Source organism: Mirounga leonina, unplaced genomic scaffold (assembly GCF_011800145.1).
Source record: "Mirounga leonina isolate KUSES-001 unplaced genomic scaffold, KU_Mleo_1.0 Mir_418, whole genome shotgun sequence".
Classification (NCBI taxonomy): domain Eukaryota; kingdom Metazoa; phylum Chordata; class Mammalia; order Carnivora; family Phocidae; genus Mirounga; species Mirounga leonina.
The window spans coordinates 174,979-201,657 of NW_023270739.1; the positions used below are offsets into that span (position 1 = coordinate 174,979).

At 57.0% G+C, this 26,679-nt stretch overlaps 2 protein-coding genes across 2 annotated transcripts in view; one reads left to right on the forward strand and one right to left on the reverse strand.

The window, feature by feature from the left end:
* The window catches only part of GRAMD4 (GRAM domain containing 4), a 467,167-nt gene that overhangs the window by 85,866 nt on the left and 354,622 nt on the right, over window positions 1–26,679 (reverse strand). The window lies entirely within an intron of this gene.
* CELSR1 (cadherin EGF LAG seven-pass G-type receptor 1) overlaps window positions 20,571–26,679 on the forward strand; it is a 137,270-nt gene continuing 131,161 nt past the window's right edge. Inside the window, exon 1 of the mRNA XM_034987292.1 lies at window positions 20,571–24,192. Coding sequence (XP_034843183.1) covers window positions 20,571–24,192 — 3,622 coding nt within the window. The remainder of the gene's footprint in view (window positions 24,193–26,679) is intronic.

Genomic DNA, 26,679 nt, shown 5'->3' on the forward strand with positions numbered 1-26,679 from the left:
GGGAGGGAGAGAAGGAAGGAGAGGGAGAGAAGGAAGGAGGGAAGGAGAGAAGGAAGGAGGGGGAAGGAAGGGGGAGGGAGAGAAGGAAGAGAGGGCGAGAAGGAAGGAGAGAGGGAGAGAAGGAAGGGGGAGGGAGGGAAGGAAGGGGGAAGGAGAGAAGGAAGTGGGGAGGGAGAGGAGGAAGGAGGGCGAGAAGGAAGGAGGGAGGGAGGGAAGGAAGGAAGGAGAGAAGTAGGGAGGGAGGAAAAAAGAAAAGGAAGAAAGGCAGGCAGACAATGGACCAAGGATATTATATAAAGGTTTAAACATAAAGTAATTACATATATAAAGCATAATAAAAAGAGTAAATAAAACAGGCTACCTGGGGAAAGACAATCATTTATCTAAAAAAGTGAGCCATACAAACATTATTTTTCCTATTCTTAAAAAATTAAAAAACAATTCAAAAAAATTTTTAAACAGTTACCTCAAAGAAGAGAGAAATAACAGGATACTTCTTTGAAAATACTTTGGCAGATCAATTGGAGAAATGATGATAAATTTTTAAGAATCCTAAAAACAAAAAATGAAATAAATGAACCTAAATTGTGTATTTAGATGGGGCAACATAACCATAAAGAGGAGAGGTATTCCAGGTAACCTTAAATACAGTAATTTGTCTGCACATGTCTGGTAGTCTATAACTTAAGGACAAAAAGAAGTAAAATATTTAACTCCTTTCAAGGATCATGTTGGTGCTGTTGTTGGTATTGGGTATTGTTTTTCTGAGATTGTTGTGTATGCAGGGTGGAATAAAGCACACGAGAGATTATTTTCTCGATGTGCTATTTGTAGTTCAGGTGAGAGGAGATAGAGGTCAATGAGTTTAAGTAAAAATGCTGTAGTCCGGACTCTAAGTAGGAAGTGTCAGTGTAGACTCAGGGTGTTTGTCTGAAACACAGACAAACAAATGTTTCTCTGCTCTGTCCAGTGGAAATGCCTTAGAAACAAGGATCAATCCCCTGGAAATGAGCACCCAGAGTGGGATATTTGTGGTCTCTAATTTCCCCTAAAAGGAACCAGAACTTCTTGGAGAAAGGCTGGCTCCAGGTCTGGGATGGGAAATGTACAAGGTGAGCCTGGAACATCTTGTCACGCCGAAAAAAGCGAGAAGCTGTCAAAGACCCCTGAGCTCATGTCAGAACCACCCAGATGCCACAGAACGGTCTCGCACTGACCGGAGACGGGACAATTAGAACACCAGTAAGGATCGTAACTGCACTGGACTGAAGCACACTCTATATACTCAAATCCATCAGTTCATAGTGATGCCAACAAAAAAAAACTTGACAGTCACAGGATACTAGGGAATCAACTCATTATTTTGAAACTTGTAAGTAAAGGGAAGGAGTCAGCCATGTATCCTACCTTTCCTACGTGATCTGTAACTTAGGGTGATCAAATAGTTGCTAAGGGGAAGTTTCTCTTGACAGGATTTCAGCCAGTGATTGAACCAGCAATGGTAGAACTGGAATATCACCGTTTTGCACCTGCTGGTAGATGAACGGGTCCAGGGCACTGATGGGCAATGACCAGCAGTGGATCCTAAACCACAAATAAAGAGAAATCTGACATTATGGTGACTTCTTTTTTTTTTTTTTAAAGATTTTATTTATTTATTCATGAGAGACAGAGACAGAGAGAGAGAGAGGCAGAGGGAGAAGCAGGCTCCCAAGGAGCAGGGAGCCCGATGCGGGACTCGATCCCAGGACCCTGAGATCATGACCTGAGCCGAAGGCAGACGCTTAACATCTGAGCCACCCAGGCGCCCCATTATGGTTACTTCTAACAGAAAACTCACTCCCCTCTCCATGAAGTCGTCTTGCCAAAAAATATTGAACCTGAATCTGATTAAGCCTCTAAATCTGCCCATTATGGTGGCCAATACCCCTCCACACACAGCTATTTACATTAAAATTAAAATTAATTAAAATGAAAATAAATGAAGAATTCGGTTCTTCAGTTGAACTAGCCATATCCCGAAGGTGGTGGGATGTAGGGGGTCAGGCTGGTGTCCCCCTCAAAGTGTTCCCTGCTTCTCCCAGAGGCGGCTGACCCCATCCCTCTCACACAGGTTCAAGCACAGCCCTGAAAGGGGCATGCCCAGAAAGAGGGCGGAACCTTCTCCTGGTGCACAGGAAGGGTCTGCCCAGAGGCTTTTTCTTTTCTTTTCTTTTCTTTCTAAATAACGTCTTCCAGAAAAGTTAGATTTACAGAAAAATTGCAACAATTCTTCAGAATATACCCCCCCACACCCAAGTCCCCCAGTTGTCATTCTAGCTTAGTCTGGTGCATTTCTTACAACACATGAATCAGTATCAATACATCATTATTAACTAAAGTCCATACCTTATTCAGACTGACTTATTTTCCGAGACCCCATCTGGGACATTATATGGCATTCATTGTCATGTTTCCTTGGGCTTCTCTGGGCTGTCACTGCTTCTTTGTTCCTTGTTTCTGCCGATCTTGATGGATTTGAGGAGGACTGGGCATTTTTGTAGAGGTCCCTTGACTGGGATTTGTCTGATATTTTTCTCGGGGTTGGACTAGGGTCACGGGTTTGGGGAGGAAGACCGCAGAGGCCAAGTGCCCCTCCTCATCCCATCCCTTCAGGCACGTGCTGTCAGCCTGATGGATTCCCATGACATTGATCTTGATCACTTGACTGAGGGTCCCTTTTTCAGGATTCTCCCATGTAATTTTCCTACTTTCATTCTGTACCCTTCGGGAGGAAGTTGTGACAGTGACATTGGTCTATTTAAATTTTTCTTTATGTAAAACACCATGAGAACTTAATTTTATTACTTTATGCAGCTAATATTTGCTTAAATTTACTCACACATTTATATAATTTTATGGTGGTGATATATGCATAGCAAAATTTACCATCATAACCATGTCTAGGTGTACAATTCGGCAACCCTAAGCCCATTCACACTGTTTTCATCTTGCAGAAATTAAACTGTCCACATCGGACACTCACTCCCATGCCCCTCCCCTAGCCCCTGACAGCCATCATCTATGGTCTGTCTTTATGATTCAGACAACTCTAAGTAACTCATGTAAGTGGAATCCTATAGTATTTGTCCTTTTGTGTCTGGCTTACTTCACTGAGCATAATGTCCTCAGGATTCATCCATGTTGTAGCAGGTGTCAAAATTTCCTCCCTTGTAAAGGCTGAATCATATTTCATTGTATGGATGGACCACATGTGGTTTATCCATTGATGGACACTTGGATTGTGTCCACCTTTCAGCTATTGTGAATAACGCTATCAATGTACAAATATGGATGTACAAATATCTCTTCAAGTCCCTGCTTTCAGTTCTCTTGGGTGTATACCTAAGAGTGGTTTTGCTGGATCATATGGGAATCCTATATTTAACCCTTTGAGGAACTGCCAAACTGTTTTCACACCGGAGGCACCATTTTACATTCCCACCAGCAATGCACAAGTGTCCCAGTTTCCCCATGTTCTTGCTGATGGAATGCTATTTTCTGCTGCTGTTTTTAAAATAATAGCCATCCAGGGCGCCTGGGTGGCTCAGTCGTTAAGCGTCTGCCTTCGGCTCGGGTCATGGTCCCAGGGTCCTGGGATCGAGCCCCACATCGGGCTCCCTGCTCAGCGGGAAGCCTGCTTCTCCCTCTCCCGTTCCCCCTGCTTGTGTTCCCTCTCTCACTGTCTCTCTCTCTCTGTCAAATAAATAAATAAAATCTTTAAAAAAAAATAAAATAAAATAATAGCCATCCATGGGGCACCTGGGTGGCTCAGTCAGTTGGGCATCTGACTCTTGATTTCAGCTCAGGTCATGATCTCAGGGTCATGAGGTTGATCCCCCACATGGGACTCCGTGCTGGGAGTGGAATCTGCTTAAGATTCTCTTTCTCCCTCTCCCTCCGCCCCCCCCCCCCGCTCATGTGCCCTCTCTCTCAAAAATAAAATAAAATAAAATAATAGCCATCCTAAAGAGTGTGAAGTTGTATGCCTTTACAAATTTTTTAAAATTTATCGTTTTTCAAGTGAGTGGTATGCACTGAATTTTGTGTGCCCCCCAAATTCATATGTTGAACCCCTCACACCCAATGTGATGGTATTTGGAGGTGCGGCCCAAGATGGGATTAGTGCCCTATAAGATGTGTGAGAGAGAGAGAGAGGAGAGAGACCTGTCACTGGGTTGTAAGCACAAAGGGCCACGTGAGGACGCAGCCTGAAGGCAGCCGTCTACACCCAAGGAGAGAGCTCTCACCAGGAACTGAATCAGCAGCACCCTGATCTCAGACTTCTAGCCTCCAGAACTGTGTGAAACAAACGTCTGCTGTTTAAGGCCCCCGCCCCCACCCCCTCAGACTGTGGTATTTCTCATGGCAGCCAAGCTGACTGAGAGAGTAGGTAATATATTCACATGGTTCAATATTCAAAAGGCACAAAAGGCATCCAGAGAAGCCACCTCATTCCCAGCCCCAGCCATTCACACCCCTGCGGGGAGAGAACATTTGAACCGAGACCCCGTAATGAGACAATCACTGAGAAAATGTTCTAGGCAGAAGGAAGAGCCCGTGCAAAGGCCCTGAGGTGGGAAAGACGTTCAGGGAGCTGAAAGGTGGCCCAGCGACTGGAGACAGGTGACCAAGTTGAGCCCAGGTGGCTCGATGGGGACAGGGCCAGCAGACTTTTCCAATGAAGGAAGCAGTGGGTCGTCTACACACATTCTGGCATGAGCTCCTGCAGCCGCTGGGGCCAGGCGCTCTGGGCAGCTCTGAGGAGGCTGAAGGCCCCCCCACCGCCAGGACTGGCCTTCGGTATGGAAGGAGGAGGGCAGGTGGCTGCTAGTCTGGGGCAGGTCAAGGAGGGCAGTGTTGCGTCTTTAAAAAGTCACTCTGGCTGCTGGAGAAGAAGAGATTGGAGGGACCAGGGCAGGGTGGGGGACGAGGGACCAGCTGGAAAATTCCAGCATTGTCCATGGCGGAGACGGTGGCCTAGACCAAGGCAGCAACGTTGGGGATGGAGAGAACTGGAAAGACCCACAGTGCAGGCCCGAAGATGGAGTCCACGGGTCCGTGGTGGACAGGAGGTGGCTGGGGGTGCAGAAGACTGCACCATCCATGGGGCCAGGAAGGGGGCCAGGTCTCAAAGCCTTTCAGGAAGCTCAACTCTGCCCGCCCCCTCCCCCCAACAATCCAGCTGCCACCAGGACCCTGGTCAGGCTGTGTCAGCCTCCCGCAGCCAGCACCAGCCTCCTGAAGGACTGAGTCCACCCTGGTCACATCAGTCCCTGGCCGGAAAGCCTCCATGGCCTTGGAGAGACCATCTAAGCTAATTCAGGGCCTCTCCCACCTCACCTGGTGTCCAGTGTGAGAGGAACTCTGGGGACCAGGAGACGCCTCCTGCAGTGGGCTGTGTGCCAGGAGTTCGTTCCCCACTCCCCACAAAACCCGTACAACCCACAGCCTCAGTGGGTGTGGGAAGTGGGTTTGTGTGGAGGGGGAGTGTGCGCGGGAGCTGGGGCCTGGCCTCAGAGGATCCAGGCGTGACAGCTAGGAAAGGCATGGGAAGAACGGGCCTGGCCCCTGTGTTCATTTCAACCTCACGGGCTTGGGCGGGCCTGTGATCTTCCAATCACAAGGAGGGGAGCCAGGGCTCCCAGAGCTGAAGCTATGTGCCCAGGCCACAGCCACCGGCTCGGCCTGGGCCCTTGGGGGGCTGCTCCATTCCGCAAGCCTGCCAAAAGCCCCCGGGCCCCTCAAGGTCCCCTAGCCCCCCAGCCCCCTAAATTCACGAAGATTTCCCAAGGTCTCGCAAGACTTCCCAGGTCCCCCAAGGCCCCCAAAGACCCTCAAGGGCCCCCCATGCCCCCCAAGGCCCCTAAAGACCCATCAAGCCCCCCCGTGGCTCCTCAATGCCCCCAGGCCATTCAGACCCCCCCAGCCCCCTGAGGACCCAAAGGTTTCCCAAGGTCTTCCAAGGCCCCCAGGACCCCCCAAATCACCTAGGCCCCAGATCCCCAAGGTCTCCCAAAGTCCCCTAGGCCCTCCCAGTTCCCTCAAGACCTCCCCCAGGCCTCAGGCCTCCCTCTCCATCTTCAGCCCTCCAGGAGACTCCCTCGGCATTGCCTTTTTCTGGGCCATCCAGCTGGGGTCCCCAGGGGGTGAATCCAATTGGTCAGCTGCTCACTCTACTGCCAGCGATTGGTCCTGGGCTGACCTATGGGGTGCCCCCTCGGCGTCATGTGACCGCGAGGCAGAGTCACGTGGCGCCAGACATGGCTGCCTGCAGCTCTGCTGCCGGCGAGGCCGGAGGAGGCCTCCCACAGGGTCCTGAGCCGCCTACTGCCCCGGGTCCCCCCGCTCGGGCACCAGGGGCCTCGCCCAAGGAGGAACGCAGCGCTGGGTGCCGTGCACAGGGCCGAGGGCCGGGTCTGACCCCTGAACAGACTCCCAGGCCCTCCTGGGGCCCCGCCCCCCAGCCTGGCCTGCCCATCAGTGGGGGAGCCAGCAGCCCATCCACATACCCCTCCCCGGCCGGGGTCTCAGATCCAGCAGTGCCAGGGCGCAACCCCGCGCGCTCTCCATCCCTCCCTGGTCTGGAGGCCCAGGGCCCTGCCCAACCAGCCTCTCTCCAGCTCCTGTGCCGGCGCCCAGAGGCTGAACCCTCAACCAACACTTGCCGAAACACACCCACAGACCGCAACCTCCGCTCCCGACTCGTGCCCTCAGGTTGTCACCAAGAGAAGGGAGGAGGGGCCCAGAAGGGCTCTGCCTCCGTGGGGAAGGCGCTTGCCTGCAGCCTCCAAAGCAGCCTGGTGAACAGATGAGTGATGTTTGGGAGCTGAGGTCCCAGGCTCCTGTTTTAAGGAGGGAAGAGCCACACAAGGAGGCAGGAGGGTTTGGCCACTGGCTACAATGCCTTCTGCACGTGCCTCTGCTTTCCTGGTCCTCAGTGGACTCGCTGCACCCGTGGGGTGATAAGATGACGGGTAGTGGCTGCGGGGACTCAGAACACGGACGCTGAGAGGGGCTGCTGGGCTCAGGTCCTGGATCCGCTGCCTACAGGCTGTGTGATTCTGGACAAGTTCCTAGCCTGCTGGTGCCCGAGTTTCCTCACCTGTTAAGTGGGGATCAAACATAACACACCACTGAGCATCATTATGAGGAGTCAGCGAGTTAGTATTTATAAAGATTTAAAACAGTGCCTGGCACATGGTAAGTGCAATGTGAATGGAAACTCGAAATTTCACCCAACTAGTCATTGTTCATTTAGCAAACATTTACCCACCAGGTGTTCATTCTAGGTCCTCGCTGGGCCCTGGGTTGGCAGAGATGAACCAAAGGAAAATACAATGAATGTACCAGTAACTACATACCACAATAGCCTGGAACGGGCAATCTGTGAGGGGTCCCGGGTTCAAAGGGATGTGAGAGTCAGGATGGAGCCCTTCTGGGGTGGTCAGGGAGGGCTTCTTGGAAGAGGGGGCATTTAGGTGGGGCATGGGGGCATGGGCTGGCAGGGACAGACACAGAGCATGGGCAGCCCATTGATTGCTCGTTGGTCCGCAGACGTCTGAACTGTGCTGGCTGCTAAGTCGGCTGGGACCAAGGGCCTGAAATGGCTTTATTGCACAGTTCGGTGGACCCTTAAATGCACTCGGTTGGGTGACCTGCATATTGCACCTGCCTGGCACTTCCCCCAAGGGGCATCCATGGCCCTGGCCAAGCTGGGGCCTGGGGAGGGACAGGTGTGGGCTAACGGCTTCTCCACTCGTCTCCTCTCACATACCTTGGTTGAATCCTGAGGTTGGGGTTTTGCACACCAACACGACCCATGAGGCAAGGCCCCTGGAGGCCTGGCCTGCCCCACCCCCATGCAGTGCTTCTGAGACGTCATCCCCTCAAGAGACCTCCAGCCCTTGCCAAGGCCCAAGGCCATAATAAGGTGCTGTTAAGAGCCAACTTGGGAGCCTGGGGCCTGCCTGGGCAGAGATTTGGCCCAGGAGCCAGTGAGTTGCCCTGACTCTCAGGAAGACCAGCAACACCCACGCCAACCTGCCTGGGCACACTGCTCTCCTGACAGCTCACTATGACACAGCCATCAAGGCCTGGCCCAGCCAGAGACAGGAGGAGACTCACACAGCACGTGTGTATGTGTGTGTATTTGTGTGTATATTTGTGCATGTTTGTACATATGGGCTTAAGATGGGAAGGTTTGGGTGAGCCCTACGCCCACCCTCTGTGCACGCCCCAGCCCTTTGGGTGTCCCCTGCCACAAGGTTGGGTCCTCTTTCCTCTCCATGCCCCCTTTCTCATTGGCACTGGGCTGCGGGCAGCTCCTGGGAACCCCTGGTCCCACGGGGAGGTGCAGGTGGGTGGAAGGAAGGCAGCCCGAGGCCCTGGGCGTGCACCCTGGTTCCTCTGTTAACTGCCACTGATCCTCTCTGGCACAGACCAGACAAGGACAAGTCGTCCGGCCCTCGTAGTGGGAACGGGAGTGGGGGCTTCGAGCTGCTGGGTTCGCCACATGGCAGCCTCCCCGCCTTCCTGTGGGAAACCAGAGCTAAACCTGACCAGAGACACTTGAGCCTGGTTCACGCAGAACCTGCAACAGGTAAGCCGTGGGTGGGCAATCTCACCACGCTGGCCATTTGCCAAGCTTTCCGAGGGGTCCTGGGCTCTGGAGTGGTTCCAGGTGGCAGGGAGAGAGGGGCTTCGAGCCAGTGCCCACTGCGTGTCCCTTGGCAGGCTACCTGGCCTCTGTGAACCCCTTTCCACGTGGGTGAGGCTCCCCACAGGGCAGGATCATCAAGGTAATGGAGCTGAGCTGTGGTGAGTTCTTAGCAAAAGTTGGCAAAAGCCAAATCAGAAATCTTTCTGGTGGAAGAGACAGAGATGGAATCCCTCCCTGGGTGCACAGCCGCGGAGCCTGTGGAACTGGAACCCAGATCCAGTCTGCTTCTGCCAAGTCCAGTTCTCCTCCCGCCACCACCACGCTGGTCTCCCCGAGGAGCTATGTTGCACTGTGAGCAACATGCTAATCAAAGGAGGGACTCTCAAATGCCATAATTTTTGCCCATGGAAAGACAAGAGAGCAGAACGCTCCCGGGACAGGTCACCTCCTCCCTGCTCCAAGGAAACTCCTGGCTGGGGCTTTGGGATGCGCCATCTCTCACCTGTGCCAGCCTGGTGCCTTCTGTACTGATGTGAGTGCCACCCTGTCAGCCCGGGCTGTGCCGTCTGCACCTGCACTCCCTGGGTACCTCCTCACCAGGGGCAGCTGGTCTCTTTTTTTAATTATTATTTAAATTCAATTAGCCAACATAGAGTGTATCCTTAGTCTCAGATGTAGAGGTCAGTGATTCATCAGTTGCGTATAACACACAGTGCTCACCACATCACGTGCCCTCCTTCATGCCCATCACCCGGTTACCCCACCCCCCCACCCATCTCCCCTCCAGCAACCCTCAGTTTGTTTCCCAGAGTCCAGAGTCTCTCATGGTTTCTCTCCCTCTCTGATTTCTTCCCATTCAGTTTTCCCTCCCTTCCCCTGTGGTCCTCCGAGCTATTCCTTATGTTCCACATATGAGTGAAACCATATGATAATTGTCTTTCTCTGCTTGACTTATTTCACTTAGCATAATCCCCTCCAGGTCCGTCCACGTCGATGTAAATTCATCCTTTCTGATGGCTGAGTAATATTTCATTGTACATATGAACCACATCTTTATCCATTTGTTGAAGTACGTCTCGGCTCCTTCCACAGTTTGGCTACTGTGAACATTGCTGCTGTGAACATTGGGGTCCAGGTGCCCCTTTCGGGTCACTACATTTGTATCTTTGGGGTAACCCAATAGTGCAATTGCTGGGTTGTTTTAGGATATTGAGGTATGTTCCCTCTATCCCTACACTGTGGAGAGTTTTAATCAAGAAAGGATGCTGTATTTTGTCAAATGCTTTTTCTGCATCGGTTGAGAGGATCATATGGTTCTTGTCCTTTCTTTTATTAATGCAGCGTATCACATTTATCGATTTGCGAATGTTGAACCACCCTTGCAGCCCAGGAATAAATCCCACTTGGTCATGGTGAATAATCCTTTTAATGTACTGTTAGATCCTATTGGCTAGTATCTTGGTGAGAATTTTGGCATCCATGTTCATCAGGGATATTGGTCTGTCATTCTCCCTTTGGAAGGGGTCTTTGTCTGGTTTTGGGATCAAGGTAATGCTGGCATATGGGCATCTGGTCTTGTCCATCCATCTCCTCCCCAATCCTCGCTACTCTCCCAGCCACCCCTGACCATGTCCCTCTACAGCTGAAAATCCACATCACCTATAGTGTGAAGGCTGGACCCCTTAAACCATCCCCAGCCTACCTGTGACCTCACCCCCAACCCCTGCCCCCCACATCTCACCCTCAGTAATACCGGACTACTTATACTCTCCACCCACCCCAACACACACACACACACACACACGCACACACACACACGCACACACACACACACGAGTGTTCTGTTCCTCTGTTATGCTTTGGCACAAGTTGTTGCCTCCAGCTAGAATTCCACATTCCCATCTAGCTGGTGAACTCCTACTCAACTTCAAAACCCATCTACCCCAGAAAGCTTTCTCAGACACCTTTCCCCCTCACCATGGGGAGACAACACTTTCTCTTTGGAGTGACCCTGCCCTTTGGTTTTATCCCACAGTATTTTGACGAGTATGTGTTTAGCAGGCTGAACTTGGCGAGAGCAGGCCAACACATCTGATTAAACGGACCCCACATCCAGCACAGAGCTGGGCACGGGGAGGCACTCAGCAGCCAGGTGAAAGGCACGACTGTCCCCCGAGTCTTGGCCGCGGGAAACATCTCTGTAGAAGTGTGGTGAAGGTTTGGGGGTCCCGGCGGAATCTCTCAGAGGGCCAGCCTTCCCCTGCTCCTGGCCTCATTCTGGAGCGAAGGCCTCCTTTTTCTTCCAGGAACACCCTGGTCAGGAGTGACTGCGTCAGGCTTCTGCGGACATCACAGCCCCATTCTTTGGCGTTGGCGGGCTGTGTGAGCAGGGCTTCCCCGCAGAAGCCCCCAGCTCAACCCCCACCAGCCTTGATCATCTGGGTGGGTCCAACATAATCGGATCCTTAACCCTGGAAGGGGGAGGCAGGAGAGTTGGCTTCAGAGCGCCACGATGTGAGAAAGGCCACTGTGGACTCTGAACCCGGAGGAGGGGCCGCGAGCCACGAGCCACGAGCCACGGGAGGCAGGCAGCCTCAAGACGTTGGGCAAGGCAAGAGAATGGGTTCTCCCCTGGAGCCTCCAGGAAGGATGCGGTGCTGCTGACATTTCGATTTAACCCGCAGGAGAGTATGTGTGTTGTTTTAAGGCACGGAGTTTGTGGGATTCTGCTACATCAGCCGCAGGAAATGGGTACAGCCCATTTCACAGAGGCGCAGACTGAGGCCCAGAGAGGAGAAGGGGCTTGCCCAAGGCCACAGCCTGTGGCACTGCCAGGCCTCTAACTCACAGCCCGGTGCTGCTGGCCCTGCCCACCCTCCTCCTCAAGTGACAGGGCAGAGCCCCCAGCAAATACTCGCTGTCGATTCTGCACAAGTGTGAGGCTGGAAAAAGTACGCCACATTCACTTTTCTGGGTGCACCAGCACACGAGCGAATTTGGTGGACAGAGAGGCTTATGTGCCTTGAGTCCTGCAAAGCAACCAATTAACCAATTTTGGCAAAAGTTGGAACTTGCAGGAACCGAGGGCTCTGCCAACAGCCCTTCCTTGTCCTCCCGACCCCCTGTAGCAGGCGGCGGCCAGCCATGGGTGTCGACGGGAGCTGCTATCCTTAGCTTCGTGGGCGCCCAGACCACGCACCTCCCCAGGGCACCTCCTGTGTCCGGAGCCAAGCCTGGTGGCTCTTGCCTATTTATGGTGTTCTCACCCATCTTTTTTCCTTTTGATCAGGGCAGGGTCTGCTCTCCTTGACGAGTTGCAGGTCTCAGCAAGCACACCAAGTTCCAGCAACGCATGACTCATCGCCCCTGCCCCTGAGAGGGCCGTCCCCTGCCAGCAGGGCTGGTGGGGCCCTGGGGCTCCCCTGTTGCCTGAGTGGGACCCAGTTCCCCGGGTGGTGTCCCTGCATCCCCCAGATGACTCCCAGAGCCTCCAGGACCTCAGGCCAGCTTTTCCCCTAGGGATCTCGGTTGACCCCTCTATGAATTTCCCTTGGGATGGAAGGATGAGGGAATGCCTTTTCTCCCTGGCAGGTCTGGGGGCCAGGAGCCCATTGGCATTGGTGGCTCCTCAGGGCTGGTACCTCTTGCCTTAAAGCCTCATGGGTCTTTTTTTTTTTTTTAAGATTTTATTTATTGATTTGTCAGAGAGAGAGATAGAACACACAAGCAGGGAGAGCGGCAGGCGGAGGGAGAAGCAGACTCCCCACGGAGCAAGGAGCCCCATGCGGGACTCGATCCCAGGACGCTGGGATCACGGCCTGAGCCGAAGGCAGCCGCCTAACCGACTGAGCCACCCAGGCGCCCCTGAAGCCACATGGGTCGTAGACACCCCCAGGTGCCAGATGGCCGAAGTTCCCATGCTTCCTGGAATTTGGGATTCTCCTGGAGACCAGACGACCCCACCCCCAGGCTCTGTGGGCGGCACAGAGGGGGAGGGTTCCTTCAGACTCTCAGGGTCAGGCTTCTCTGCTCCACGTTCCGCCCCAGCATCCCAGAGTGGCCGGCTCCCTCCCCTGGCCTCTGAGCAACTGTCCTTCCCTCTTCCTCTGGGGAACCAGAGCCAGGAGGCCTGTGTCGTGTTCCCAACACGTGCACGTGGCAGGCGGCTGGACTCTCGTGTTGAGTGCTAAGGAGCTGGGGTGAGCGGACACTCATTCCATCATGACAATGGCAAAAATAGCACCGACCTTTCAGTCCCTGCTCACAGCAGCCGGTCCCTCCCGGGCGGGATGTCCCTCCCTGCTGATGCTTTTGTCTCTCAGAGGAGGACATGGGGACACCAAGGTCCCTCCCGGGCAGGGGACTCCTGCAGGAAGAGGCAAAGGGACAGGGTTAACTCCCAGCTTTGCCGTCCCAGTGTGGAGAGCTTCCTTTTCATTTTCTAAAAAAAATGTTTAAGAAGATACAGTTGGGATTTGGGGACTTTCATTACTTCATCTGGGTCCCCCCTGTTCCTGTAGAGTCACTGATGAAATCATGCTTGCTCACGGTCACGTGCTCATCTTCCCTGCACCCTGAGAATGTTTTGCAGGCCGAGCAAGAGAAATAAACAAGGAGGGGTGCCTCCCAGATCACTCTCTTCCCTCCAAGAGGGACATGGGGAGATAGAAGCTTCCTGAAGGAGACATGGGGGCCTTTTCCATCTCTGCCTCCCCACAGCCCCAGGGGGTGCTACACGCAGAGCTTCTCACTTAAACACTGGATCTTGCACATGGGGACCCTTCTGTTGACAAAAAGCCTTCAAGGAAGAAGGCCCCGGGGTGTGCTCCCCAGGCAAGTCAGAGGAAGGAGACCCTGTGCAGGTGGGGAGGAGTGGGAGGAGCCCTGTTGCTGGGCTGTATCGCTGGGGGGACCTTGATGGCTCTATGTCCCCCAACCCCACTTTTACTCCAAGGGCAAGTCCTGCTCACTCCCCTCCAAAGCTCAGCCCAGATCTGATGACTTCTCCCGCCTCCACGGCCGCACCAGTCCCATCAGGATGCCTGGACCGTGGCCCTGGCCTTCCAAACCCACCTCCAATCAGCCACGGTGATGGTTGGAAGGCACAGACCTGCATCACTGCATCTCCTGTGCTCGCTGCCTGAGGTCTTCCCATCAGACGCACAAGAAAAACCCAAGTCCTGGCTGGGGTCGTGAGCCCCTGCCACTCACTGTCCTCCACCCCTGTGGCCTCAGACACCCTTAGCACACGCACACCTACCCCAGGCCCTTTGCACTTATTATCAGTCCTTCCTGGAATGTGCCTCTCCCAGATGTTCCCCAGGTCCCTTTGTCACCTGGCCGGGAGGCTTTCGCAGATCACTTCACCTCAAATAGCTCTCCCACCGCTCTGTCCCCATTACTCCACTTCATTTTCTTTAAAAAAATAAAGAATGGGTGCCTGGGTGGCTCAGTTGGTTGAGCGACTGCCTTCGGCTCAGGTCATGATCCTGGAGTCCCTGGATCGAGTCCCGCAACGGGCTCCCTGCTCGGCGAGGAGCCTGCTTCTCCCTCTAACCCTCCCCCCTCTCATGTACTCTCTCTCTCTCTCTCATTCTCGCTCTCTCAAATAAATAAATAAATCTTAAAAAAAATAAAGAATAATTTCAAAACAGGTTTTGTGTGCAATTTAAAAAATATATTTGTTTTTATTTTTAAAAATATTTTATTTATTTATTAGACAGAGAGAGAATGAGAGAGACAGAGCAGAAGCAGTGGGGAGGGGCAGAGGGAGAGGGAGAAGCAGGAAGCCCGATGCCGGACTCGATCCCGGGACTCTGGGATCATGACCTGAGCCGAAGGCAGATGCTTCACCAACGGAGCCACCCGGGCGCCCCTGTGTGCGATTTCTTTAGGGAGAAATGTCTTGCCTTTTCTTCCTCCATTTAAAAGGAAGGAAGGGTATTCACAAAAGTCAAAAAGTGGAAACAACCCACATACCCATCAGGTGATGAATGGCTACACAAACATGGTATATTTGTACAACAGAGTATCATACAGGCCTAAAAAGGAACAAAGTCCCAACTGGTGGATGATCCTTGAAAACAAGATGCTCAGTGAAAGGAGCCAGCACAAAAGGCCACAGATCGTAGGGTCCCACTTACAGGAGATGTCCACAGAGGCAGAGAGTAGACGAGTGGTTACAGGGAGGTGGGGGGGGGAGACTGCTCATGGTATGAGCTTCTTTCCAGGGCGGTGACAACGTTCTGGAATTTGATGGTGGTGCTGGTTGCACAACTTTGCAAATATACTAAAAAACACTGAGTCGTATACCTTAAAAAGGGTGAATTTCATGCTGTGTAAAATATATCCTTTTTTTTTTTAGACTTTATTTATTTATTTGTCAGAGAGAGAGAGCACGAGCAGGGGGAGCGGCAAAGGCAGAGGGAGAAGCAGACTCCCCGCTGAGCAGGGAGCCCGAAGCGGGACTCGATCCCAGGACCCAGAGGTCATGACCTGAGCCCAAGGCAGACGCTTCACCGACTGAGCCGCCCAGGCGCCCCTAGGTAAAATATATCCTTAAAAAAAAGAAGGGAGATATGCAGAGGGAAAAGAATCAAGGAAGACGATGTGCTTCGCCACACTGGCTTTGAGATGTGGGTGTGGGGGGGGCAGGAAATGACAGAAGCAAGTACCTCCACACTGTGCACGCCAGCCAAGTGCTGAGTCTGCATCCCCCTCTCCCACCACCGAAGTCTCGGCTCGGCTCCGTCACTGCCTTCCGAGGCCTTCCTCGGTCCTTGGGAAGCCCCCTCCGGCCCTCTCTCTTCCCCTGCAGGGGCTCAGACTGGATTGGGCCTTCCTGGTCTGCCAGCTCAGGTCATTCTCCGGGGCTTGGTGACCAGATCAGACCCGAGGTGTTTGAGTTGGAATTCCAGCACCTGCACCCGCCCCCCGCCCCGCCGCATGTGCCATGTGCTCTGAGCCTCAGTTTACCACGTGTCCAGCAGAGGGGGAGGGGCCCCCCCAACCTGCGGAGAGTCTCAGGAGCCCCAGCGTGGCCGTGTGGTCAGGAGGCTGTGTGGCCCAGCAGGGGCTGCGTGCTCCCCGGGCTGCAGCAGCCATGTGCTCGCCAGTGCCCACGCTCGGGCCTGTTGCCATCTGGCATTCTGCTCCCTGAGGGCGCTTGCTGGGCCCCTGTGCAGGGAGGGAGGCGGTGGGGCAGCGACTGTGCTCGGCCACTAGAGGCCAGTGCAGCCCAAGGGGGGCCAGGGGAGCCTGCCAGGACTGGCTCAGAGGCCTGGGGCCAAGGGCGGGGCTGAGCAGCCCAGGACTGAATCCTGTGCCCACCACCCTGTGCTCACCACCCTGTGCTCACGGTGCTTCCAGTCAGCCTGGAGCCTGGGACTGCAGGGCCTGCCTAGCCAGCTTGCAGAGCCTTCCAGCACCTTCCTGGAGCTGAGGCCTGGCCAGGGACAGGCCTGGTGCAGACTGGTCAGGTGCTGGCCTCTCAGGGAGCACCTGAGGGAGTCAAGCTCCCAGGAGGGACCTTCACCTAGGGGCCCCAAGGGCCCCAAACCCCAGTCCAAGGGCCTGGGAGCCTGAAACAAACTGCAGCATTTCTATTTAGAAAGTTCTGGCAACTTGCAACCAGGACAACAGTTTTATTTTTTGTCATAACGATATCTGGATCGTTCAGGGAAGTGCTAGTACATGAAAGTTCTTGACTAGATTCCAAATCCCCTTCACCCTCTTGCTTCTACCAACATTCTGATTCAGTCAATTTCTTCTCTTTGTTCCCTGTTTTGACTTTTGGGATTTTCCACCAGTCAAACCCCACCAAAGGCGAGGGCCACTGGGGGGGTTGGGGGGGGAAGAGGGGCTCGAGCAACTGTTTGTAAGAGGTTTTTCCCTCTGAATTCCAAAAACAGAGCAAAGTGGGGGTCCCAGTTTTTCAGCTTTCCCCACTGGGGTATTTCTTTGACCTCCTCACCCCTTAAAGATTGGCTTAGGGATTTTTTTGTGCAAGGAACAGATTCTGGAATTCACGTGAGTTCTGGTTTGAGCCCCTAGCAAAAAGTGTTTCGAGATGCTTTTGAGAACATGAACAACACTAGAGATCCACAGCTTCTGCCTTAAAAAAAAAAAAAAATTTTTTTTTTTTAAAGGACTCACTTAGGCGGCTCAGTCAGTTAAGCGGCTGCCTTCGGCTCAGGTCATGATCCCAGGGTTCCGGAATCGAGTCCCACATCGGGTTCCTTGCTCAGCGGGGAGCCTGCTTCTCCCTCTCCCTCTGTGGCTCCCCCTGCTTGTGCTCTCTCGCTCTCCCTGTCAAATGAATAAGTAAAAAATCTTAAAAAAAAAAAAAAAGTGTAGAGCACTCACTTCCCGTGAAGAAGCGCGGGGGTGTGTGCAAAATGTAAATGTCAATTACCTTCCCTGCGCCCCTGAGCTCCAGGCACAGCACGATTGCTAACCTCCAAGCTCCTCCCGCTCGGGTGTGAGCCCTGCCCCCCCAGCCCCAGAGGGGCCCCGGAGTCAATAAGTGGGCGCTTGGTCCGCAGAGATGGTGGGCATGTGGGGGAAGGGAGGAGAGTGCTTGGAGGCACCCCTGGGGGAGGGCAGGTGAGCTGGACACAGCCCCACAGGCGGTGCCAGACAGGTGACTTGGGAGCCCCTCCCAGGCACCTGCCTTCACGGCCGCCAGCGAAGGAGGATTTCTGTGAACACAGAGGGGACTGGATCAGGGGCTGAGCACAGACAGCACCCCCCGCCCCAGGAAACTGGATGAAAGTCCCAGTCTCTGCCTCTCCATGAGAGGGACATGGGCATGCAGCCTTCAGCTCACCATTGCAGCCATGAGCACTGAGACAGTGATGAAAGTCATGACCCATGACCTCGTGCTCGGTGACAATGACAGTGGCAGGAAAGGTGAGCCCCCTGGTAGATCTGCACCCAAACCAGGCCTGTGCCAGTCTTTTTATGCAGTCTTTTTTTTTTTCCCTTTTTACATGATCTCTACACCCAACATGGGGCTTGAACTCACGACCCCGAGATCAAGAGTCGCACGCTCCACTGACTGAGCCCGCCAGGGACCCCTTTTCGGCCTTAATAATCCTGCAACAACGCTAGGAATCTAGGCTACTCTTGTCTCCAGTATCTCCTCCAGACGTAGGCCCTGGTGACGGTCACACAACTACTTAGTGGCAGAGCTGGAACGTGACCTCTGCAAGGCGCCAGCCCTTTGAGATGTGTGCTGTTCTGCTCACGTGGCTGGGGTCCCTGCATCAGGGCCGGAGCTGGAGCCCGTCTTTACCCCCATCTCCTCTCTTTCATGCTGTGGACACTGCACGTGTGCACATAGGAAGGTGCGTCAAGCATGTGTGCAGAGTTCAGTGTATGATCGTAAAGCCAACACTCCATGAACCCTCGTGTCCCCTGCTCCCCAGCGGTCCTCCTGACTTGGCTCAGGTCACCCCCTTGCAGTTCCCGAATCTTCCGCCTGTTGATGTGCATTACTAAACACGCAGTTTGGGCCTGCTTCGGAACCGTATGTGACTGGAACAGCGGCGTCTCTCGGCCTTTCCCGGGACATCATGTTAGGGAGATCTGTCCATGTGTTCCTTCCTTCGCCATCCCTGGGACCAGGAAGTGGCACAGAGCAGTCCCTGCAGTTGCCTTGCAGCCTGCAGGTGTCTTATTCCAGGAAGGCATGCCCACACCCAAACTCCTTCACTGCATTTGAATTTTCAAAAACCAGCAAGCACAGTGCAACAGAACCTTTTGTTTATATAAACCCAACCCAACCTGTTTAAAATCCTATTGAGAGAGAGGCACTCTGGGGTTCTCTCCAGCCCAAGTCCCCCTGCTCTCCCCTCACCCTGGCCTTGGAGCTTTCCACTGCAAAGCTCTAGCCTCCAGGTCCTCACTGCACTCCCCACCCTTAAACTCCTGCCCTTTGATCCTCCCCATCCTAGAGGAAGGACAGACCCGGGATGTCCTGGACATTCACACTTGAAGGATGAACTTTTCTCTTTCCTCCCCCTCCCTCCACGCACACATTTCCCCCAAAGGGCTTGCCAGTGGAAACTCCCAGATTAAAAGATTCTAAAGCAAATCTACCTTTAAGGCTAAATATAACCTCTTTAAGTCTTGCTAATGGGAAGAAAATGCTCATATTTGGCTTTAGCCTAAAGACATTGTAACAGGTAACTTTGAGCAATATTGTTTGAGTTAATTTTTTGCCGCCCCCCCACCCCCATCTGCACTCAGCTTGGAAATACAGCGGCGGGAACCTCCAGGGTCCAAAGGACCTGCTTGAACATCTCTCACCCCTGTCTTTCTACCGGACCAACCCGGTGGAGCCTTCCGGGATGAAGAGACTCCACTGACGGGCAGAGGGGCTGGAGAGGGGTCCTGGAGCCCCGAGCTCTACCGAGGGCAATTGCATCTTCCCAGCCGGGGGTGGCACAGTCCTAAGGCCCCTCGGGAGGTGGGGTGTCCTACAGTCCTAACCCCCGTCCTCCAAGCCGTGCTCCGCAGGAGGCGGGGGGGGGGACCCGCTTAGTTCTAGAGCTCCCACCCCCATCTGTTTCCCGCAGAAGGCTGAGGTGCGGAGGTCAGTTCCAAAGCCTCCCCCCCACCCCCGGTCTTCCCCGCGGGCGGTGAAAGGGGCGCTGCCACGCTTCTTCAGTCTCCCGCAGGTGGCTCTCCGCTCCCGGCCGCCGCGCTTCGGGAGGAGCCGGGAGGCCCTGGGACCCGGACCGCGCGTCCACGAACGCTCCGGCTGGTCGCCTCCAGTGTCCCCACTCCAAATCCCAAATGTCAACCCAGGCTGTCTTCCTTTTCGTTTCCTGAAACCCGGTGGGACCCGATCCGGTTAGCTGCCGACTGCGTTTCAGAGTTTTGTCGGGGTGAAGCACTTCAGCCTCCCGCGTTGTGCTGTGAACGTGTAACCTTCCTCCAGCCGTGGCCGCCGTCCCCGACCCGGGGCGGGCAATCCGGCTCCCTCCGGGCACCTCAGCACCCGCCCTCTCCCCTCCCGGGTGCAGCCTGCGCGGCGGCCCGGGCGGCGCTCTCCGTGGATCACTTCTGCCCGCGTGGTGGTGGGTGGGGGGCTTCGGGCCGCGCCCCGCCCGGGACCACCGGAGCCAACGCCCCACTGGTAGCGGCCGCCGGGGGGCCCCCCGCCCCGCCTTTCCCGGCCCGGCTCCCTCGGCCCCGCCCCCCGGGGAGGGCCGGTGGGGAGGCCGCGGGGGAGTGGGCCCAGCCTCCAGCCCCCGCCCCGGCTGCGCCCCCGCGTCTCCATGGCGATCCTCCCGGCGCGCACCTCCGGGCAGGCTCCCCCCGGGCTGAACAATACGCGGCGGGGCCGGGGGCGGGGCCCAGCTGGGCCGGGGGCGGGGAGAGCGCGGGCAGAGGGGGCGCCGGCCGAGCGCACCGCCCAGGCAGCCGCCGGCCGCCCGGGTCCGAGCGGCGCGGTGCGGCCCAGCCCCTCCGGGAGCGCTGCCCCCGCCCTGCTCCGGGCCCGCCCCGCTTCCCACGCCGCCCGGCCGAGCTCGCGCGGGAGCCACCTGGAGCCGCCGGGAGCCGCCGCAGCCGCAGGTTGATGCGCGGCGCCCTCCCGGGACGCGCAGAGGAGCCATCTTGAAACCAACTTCGCGAACTTTCGCAAAGTGCTCTCGAAGTGGAAGCTGCGGGGGAGACCGGGAGCGCGGCCCCCGGTGTCCCCGCGGGGGCCCCCGGGGAGGCAGGGCGCGGGCCGCCCCGAGGGCCCGGCGCGGGGCGCGCAGGAGCCCTCCCCCGGCCGCGCCGGGTGGATGCGGAGCCGCGCCGGGTGCATGGATTGTGCTCGGGCGCCCAGCTCGGGCTCGGGCTCGGGCGCCGGGCCATGGCGCCGCCGCCGCCTCCCGTGTTGCCCGCGCTGCTGCTCTTGGCTGCGGCCGCCGCCCTACCCGCGCTGGGGCTGCGGGCGGCCGCCTGGGAGCTGCGCGTGCCCGGCGGCGCCCGCGCCTTCGCTCTCGGGCCAGGCTGGACCCACGGGCCGGACGCCGCGCGCACGCCCCGGGCGCTGCGGGAGCTGCTGGACGTGAGCCGAGACGGGCGACTGGCGGGGCGGCGGCGCGGGCCGGGCGCGGGGCCCCGGGGCTGCGTGCGCCTGGGGGGCCGCCCGCTGCCGCTGCTCGTCCGCCCGGCGGCCCGCGGCGCCCCGACGGCGCTGAGCCTCCGCCTGAGGGTGCGCGCGCACGGCCCCGGTTGCGGCGCCCGGCTCCGGCGCCGACGTGCCGCCGGCGCGGAGCTGCGGGCGCGGGCTGTGCTCACGGTGCCGGGGCCCGGCGCCGTGCTCTGCTTCCCGGCCCTGGGCGGCGGCGACAGTGGCGGGGCCCCGCTGCCCTCGGCGCTCGCGGCCCTGACCGCCTTCCCCGCCTGTAGCTGCCTGCCGCACCCCGGCTCCCGCTGCCCGCGCCGATCCGTCTGCCTGCCGCCCGGGGGCTCGGCCCGCCTGCGCCAGCTGTGCGCCCTGCGGCGCGGGGCCGGCGCCATCCAGATGGAGCTGGCGCTGGAGGCGGCCGCGGGGACGACCTCCCCGGCGTCGTCGCTGTCGCAGTCGCAGTCGCAGTCGCCGCCGACCCAGCCCCAGGCCGGGGCCGTGGCGGCGCGGCGGGCCCGGCGGGGCGCTGGCGGCGGCACGACCCCTCAGTTCCCGCTGCCTAGCTACCAGGTATCGGTGCCCGAGAACGAGCCGGCGGGCACCACGGTCATCGAGCTGCGCGCGCACGACCCGGACGAAGGCGAGGCGGGGCGCCTGAGCTACCAGATGGAGGCACTGTTCGATGAGCGCTCCAGTGGCTACTTCCTCATCGACACGGCCACTGGCGCCGTGAGCACTGCCCGCGCCCTGGACCGCGAGACCAAGGACACGCATGTGCTCAAGGTGAGCGCTGTGGACCACGGCTCACCGCGGCGCTCGGCCGCCACCTACCTCACCGTCACCGTGAGCGACACCAACGACCACAGTCCGGTCTTCGAGCAGTCCGAGTACCGTGAGCGCGTGCGTGAGAACCTCGAGGTGGGCTACGAGGTGCTGACCATCCGTGCCACCGATGGCGACGCGCCCTCCAACGCCAACATGCGCTACCGGCTGCTGGAGGGCGCGGGCGGCGTCTTCGAGATCGACGCCCGCTCGGGCGTGGTGCGCACCCGGGCGGCGGTGGACCGGGAGGAAGGGGCTGCCTACCAGCTGCTGGTGGAGGCCAACGACCAGGGCCGCAACCCGGGCCCGCTCAGCGCCACCGCTACCGTCCACATAGTGGTGGAGGATGAGAATGACAACTACCCCCAGTTCAGCGAGAAGCGCTACCTGGTGCAGGTGCCCGAGGACGTGGCAGTCAACACACCTGTGCTGCGAGTGCAGGCCACAGATCGAGACCAGGGGCAGAACGCGGCCATCCATTACAGCATCGTCAGCGGGAACCTGAAGGGGCAGTTCTACCTGCATTCTTTGAGCGGCAGCCTGGACGTGATCAACCCGCTGGACTTTGAGGCCATCAGGGAGTATACGCTGCGCATCAAGGCCCAGGATGGGGGCCGGCCTCCACTCATCAATTCCTCGGGGCTGGTCTTGGTGCAGGTGCTGGACGTGAACGACAACGCCCCCATCTTTGTGAGCAGCCCCTTCCAGGCAGCTGTGCTGGAAAACGTGCCTCTCGGCCACTCGGTGCTGCACATTCAGGCGGTGGACGCGGACGCAGGCGAGAACGCCCGACTGCGCTATCGCCTGGTGGACACCGCGTCGACCTCCCTGGGTGGTGGCGGTCCCGTGTCCCAGGACCCTGGCTCTCCCCCGGAGTTCCCTTTCCAGATCCACAACAGCTCTGGCTGGATCACCGTGTGCGCGGAGCTGGACCGCGAGGAGGTGGAGCACTATAGCTTCGGGGTGGAGGCGGTGGACCACGGCTCGCCGGCCATGAGCTCCTCGGCCAGCGTGTCCATCACGGTGCTGGACGTAAATGACAACGACCCGGTGTTCACGCAGCCCGTGTACGAGCTGCGTCTGAATGAGGACGCCGCAGTGGGGAGCAGCGTGCTGACCCTGCGGGCGCGCGACCGGGACGCCAACAGCGTGATCACCTACCAGCTCACCGGCGGCAACACCCGCAACCGCTTTGCCCTCAGCAGCCAGAGTGGCGGCGGCCTCATAACCCTGGCGCTGCCGCTGGACTACAAGCAGGAGCGGCAGTATGTGCTGGCGGTGACCGCTTCCGATGGCACTCGCTCGCACACCGCGCAGGTCTTCATCAACGTCACTGACGCCAACACCCACCGGCCAGTCTTCCAGAGCTCGCACTACACCGTGAGTGTCAGCGAGGACCGGCCGGTGGGCACCTCCATTGCCACCATCGGTGCCACCGACGAGGACACGGGTGAAAACGCACGCATCACCTATGTGCTGGAGGACCCTGTTCCACAGTTCCGCATCGACCCGGACACTGGCACCATCTACACCATGACCGAGCTGGACTATGAGGACCAAGCCGCCTACACGCTGGCCATCACCGCTCGGGACAATGGCATCCCTCAAAAGTCCGACACCACCTCCCTGGAGATCCTCATCCTCGATGCCAACGACAATGCACCCCGCTTCCTGCGGGACTTCTACCAGGGTTCCGTCTTTGAGGATGCGCCACCGTCCACGAGCGTCCTCCAGGTCTCGGCCACAGATCGGGACTCAGGCCCCAACGGCCGTCTGCTGTACACCTTCCAGGGTGGGGACGACGGTGATGGGGACTTCTACATCGAGCCCACGTCCGGCGTGATCCGCACCCAGCGCCGGCTCGACCGGGAGAACGTGGCCGTGTACAGCCTCCGGGCCCTAGCTGTGGACCGGGGGAGCCCCGTACCCCTCAGTGCCTCGGTGGACATCCAGGTGAGCGTCTTGGACATTAATGACAACCCCCCAGTGTTTGAGAGGGACGAGCTGGAGCTGTTTGTGGAGGAGAACAGCCCTGTGGGGTCCGTGGTGGCAAGGATTCGTGCCAATGACCCCGACGAAGGCCCCAACGCCCAGATCATGTATCAGATCGTGGAAGGCAACGTGCCCGAGGTCTTCCAGCTGGACCTGCTGAGCGGCGACCTGCGTGCCCTGGCTGAGCTGGACTTCGAGGTCCGGCGGGATTACGTGCTGGTGGTGCAGGCCACCTCGGCCCCGCTGGTGAGCCGGGCCACCGTGCACATCCGCCTCCTGGACCAGAATGACAACCCGCCTGTGCTGCCCGACTTCCAGATCCTCTTCAACAACTACGTCACCAATAAGTCCAACAGCTTCCCAACGGGCGTGATCGGCCGCATCCCGGCACACGACCCCGACCTCTCAGACAGCCTCAACTACACTTTCCTGCAGGGCAATGAGCTCCAGCTGCTGCTGCTGGACCCCGCCTCGGGCGAGCTGCAGCTCAGCCGGGACCTGGACAACAACCGGCCGCTGGAGGCGCTCATGGAGGTGTCTGTTTCTGGTGAGTGGCTGCCCCGAGAACCGCAGGGACCTGCCGGGGGCCCGCCCGACGTGCTGGGGCGCATCTGGGCAAGGCCCAGGCAACTCTTTGGGGATCTGTGGCCTCCGGTTGGATGGCTGGTGCCGCAAGCTGGGGGGGTGCTCCGCACCTAGGCCGAGGGAGTGGGAGGGGTACGACACTGCTTCCGTCAGCACTTTTGCTGGGAGCAGGCCTGGGCTGCTTCAGGTTCAAGACTGGGGGGTTTTTTTTTTGGCGCTTTCCTCAGTGGGCTGTGCTCCCGATTGTGCTATTAAAAGTTGGTCTCCAGGGTTATCTGAGTTGTCTGGTTTGCCTGGCGATGCTCTGCAGTCAGCCCTCCGCCTGTCTGGAAAGATCAAGGGTCACTGCCCGCCCCATGTGCTGGTTGGAAATTGCTGGATGGTTCCCTGAGTCACCCTGTAATATGGCTGGAGTTCGGTCCCGTGGTGTCTCTCTTCTGTCTCCTCCAGATAATAACAATCCGGCTTATGTGTGCTCGTCTGTCAGGGAACTCTTTGAAAAGCATAGCCTCGTTTGATCTTGGCTTCTGCTCCCGGACACGGGCTTATAATTTGGGTGTTACTTAGGGGCCTGCCCAGTTTGGTGGTGGAGCCAGTGTGGGAATCCAGCTGGCCTGCTCTGGGGCTGGAGGTGAGCAGAAGAGCGAGGTGGTCTCAGCTCAGCCAGCCTAATGCTTGGCAGCAAAGTGTTGGTGCTCCATGCTGCCGACCCCCGAGTGCTGGACAGGGCCTGCAGGGCCAGGGAGAGGGGACAAATAAGAGGGTATGGGAATTGGGAGACACAGCGGCTCCTTAAGGGGGCCTGCCTGTGGACAGGGTCGGCTGGTGCAGACAGGTGACCTTAATTATGAGACCAAACTATCACCAAGAAAGGCAATGTTTCGGTTGACTTATTTAAACAATAAATTATTACAACACAGTATCACTGTGGGAGCCCTGCAAGAATTAAAAAGTAAATTCTCTGATTTGTTTTGTTTTCACGGTTGGTTATCAGTTGTTATACGCCAAGGGTTGGGTAGCAAACAGGTTCCTGTTTCAGCTGTTTGCTTATAAGATCCGGAACTTACAGGTCCAGTTTTGAAGTGATGCAATCTTTCACCAAGGCTTTTGGCAGCGTAGTCTGTCTGCAGGTGAATATTTTAGGTTTTGTGAGGTTGTGAATATGCGTGGGGAATACGGAAGAGGCCCTTAGGGGAAATTGTTAACCAGGTTATGGGTATTCCAGGCAATGACCAGTTACCAAAAAAAGTCTCTTTCCGAAATTCCCATTTGCATTTGCTCAGTTTTGTTTCCTCATACTGCTTTATCTGCTAGATACAACAGAGTGGAAAATAGCCCGTGCAGAAACGACTTGGCAACATCCTGGGGTTTTGACTGCACAGGGGACACACGGGGCTTTAGTGGGAACCCTGCATGTGCAAGCAAGGATGTTGTGTGCGCCTGAGGCATCAGGAATGTTGGCCCCCCTGTGGCAGCCGGATAACAGGGCTTAGGGTGGATTTCATTCACCAGAGGGTAGTTACTGAGAGATGGCTTGCCTACCTGGAGGGCTCTGGGCTGGGACCACAGTCAAAGGTGGGCTGGGGATCCATGCTATGTAGGGGACTGTCTTGATGGTCTCAGTGACCTAGGGCTGGCTCCGATCCTGCGGTGACATAACGCTTCCACCACTCAGGCACTGGGCCTCCTGTGGGGATCCCGCCAGGAATAGATGGTTCCTTTTCCCTGGGCTCTGATCGGAGAGCAGGCAGTTTTATAAACTCTAGCACTTACACAGGAACTTAGGTGAGCAGTGTTGGGCTTCTTGCCTGCAGGAAGATTCCCGAGGAATGCGTTGCTGCGCTTATTCCGGTGCCCAGTCCACGCTCGGCGCCCAATCCGCGCTCGGTGCCCAATCCGCGCTCGGTGCCCATCGGCGCCGAATCCGTGCTGGGGTCTGAAGTGGGCACCTCGGGGCGCGCTACGACCCTCAGACCACTTGACTGCTGCTGAGTGCTCAGGCGAAGCACATGGCTGGAAACTCAAATCTATGATTCCAAACAGCAGAGCGTTGTGTAGAAACAGAACAGAAAGATCAGTCTTTGAATGAACCCAGGTGGATGCTTAGGTTTTGTAAAGAAACAATGGAGAAAGCTGTTGTTTGGGACTCACTCACCCTGTTTTCACTGAAGTGTTATTGGCTTTTCGGGATTTACAGCCATGCCCTAAAGCCTCTGATGCATTATTACCGCCCTCGAGGTGCTGGACGGAGGTGTTCTGTGAGAGCCAGGCCTGTGGGAGCCAGGCCGCCGGTGGGAAGGGCTGCGTGCCCCCAGCAGAGGAGCCTGCTGGGAAGATGCACAAGGGGGAGGGCCTGAGATGGCCAGGCAGGGGGGAGGGCCTGCAGGAGGGAGGGCTGTGCGGGGGGGGAGGGCTGTGCAGGGGGGAGGGCCTGCAGAGGGAGTGGCTC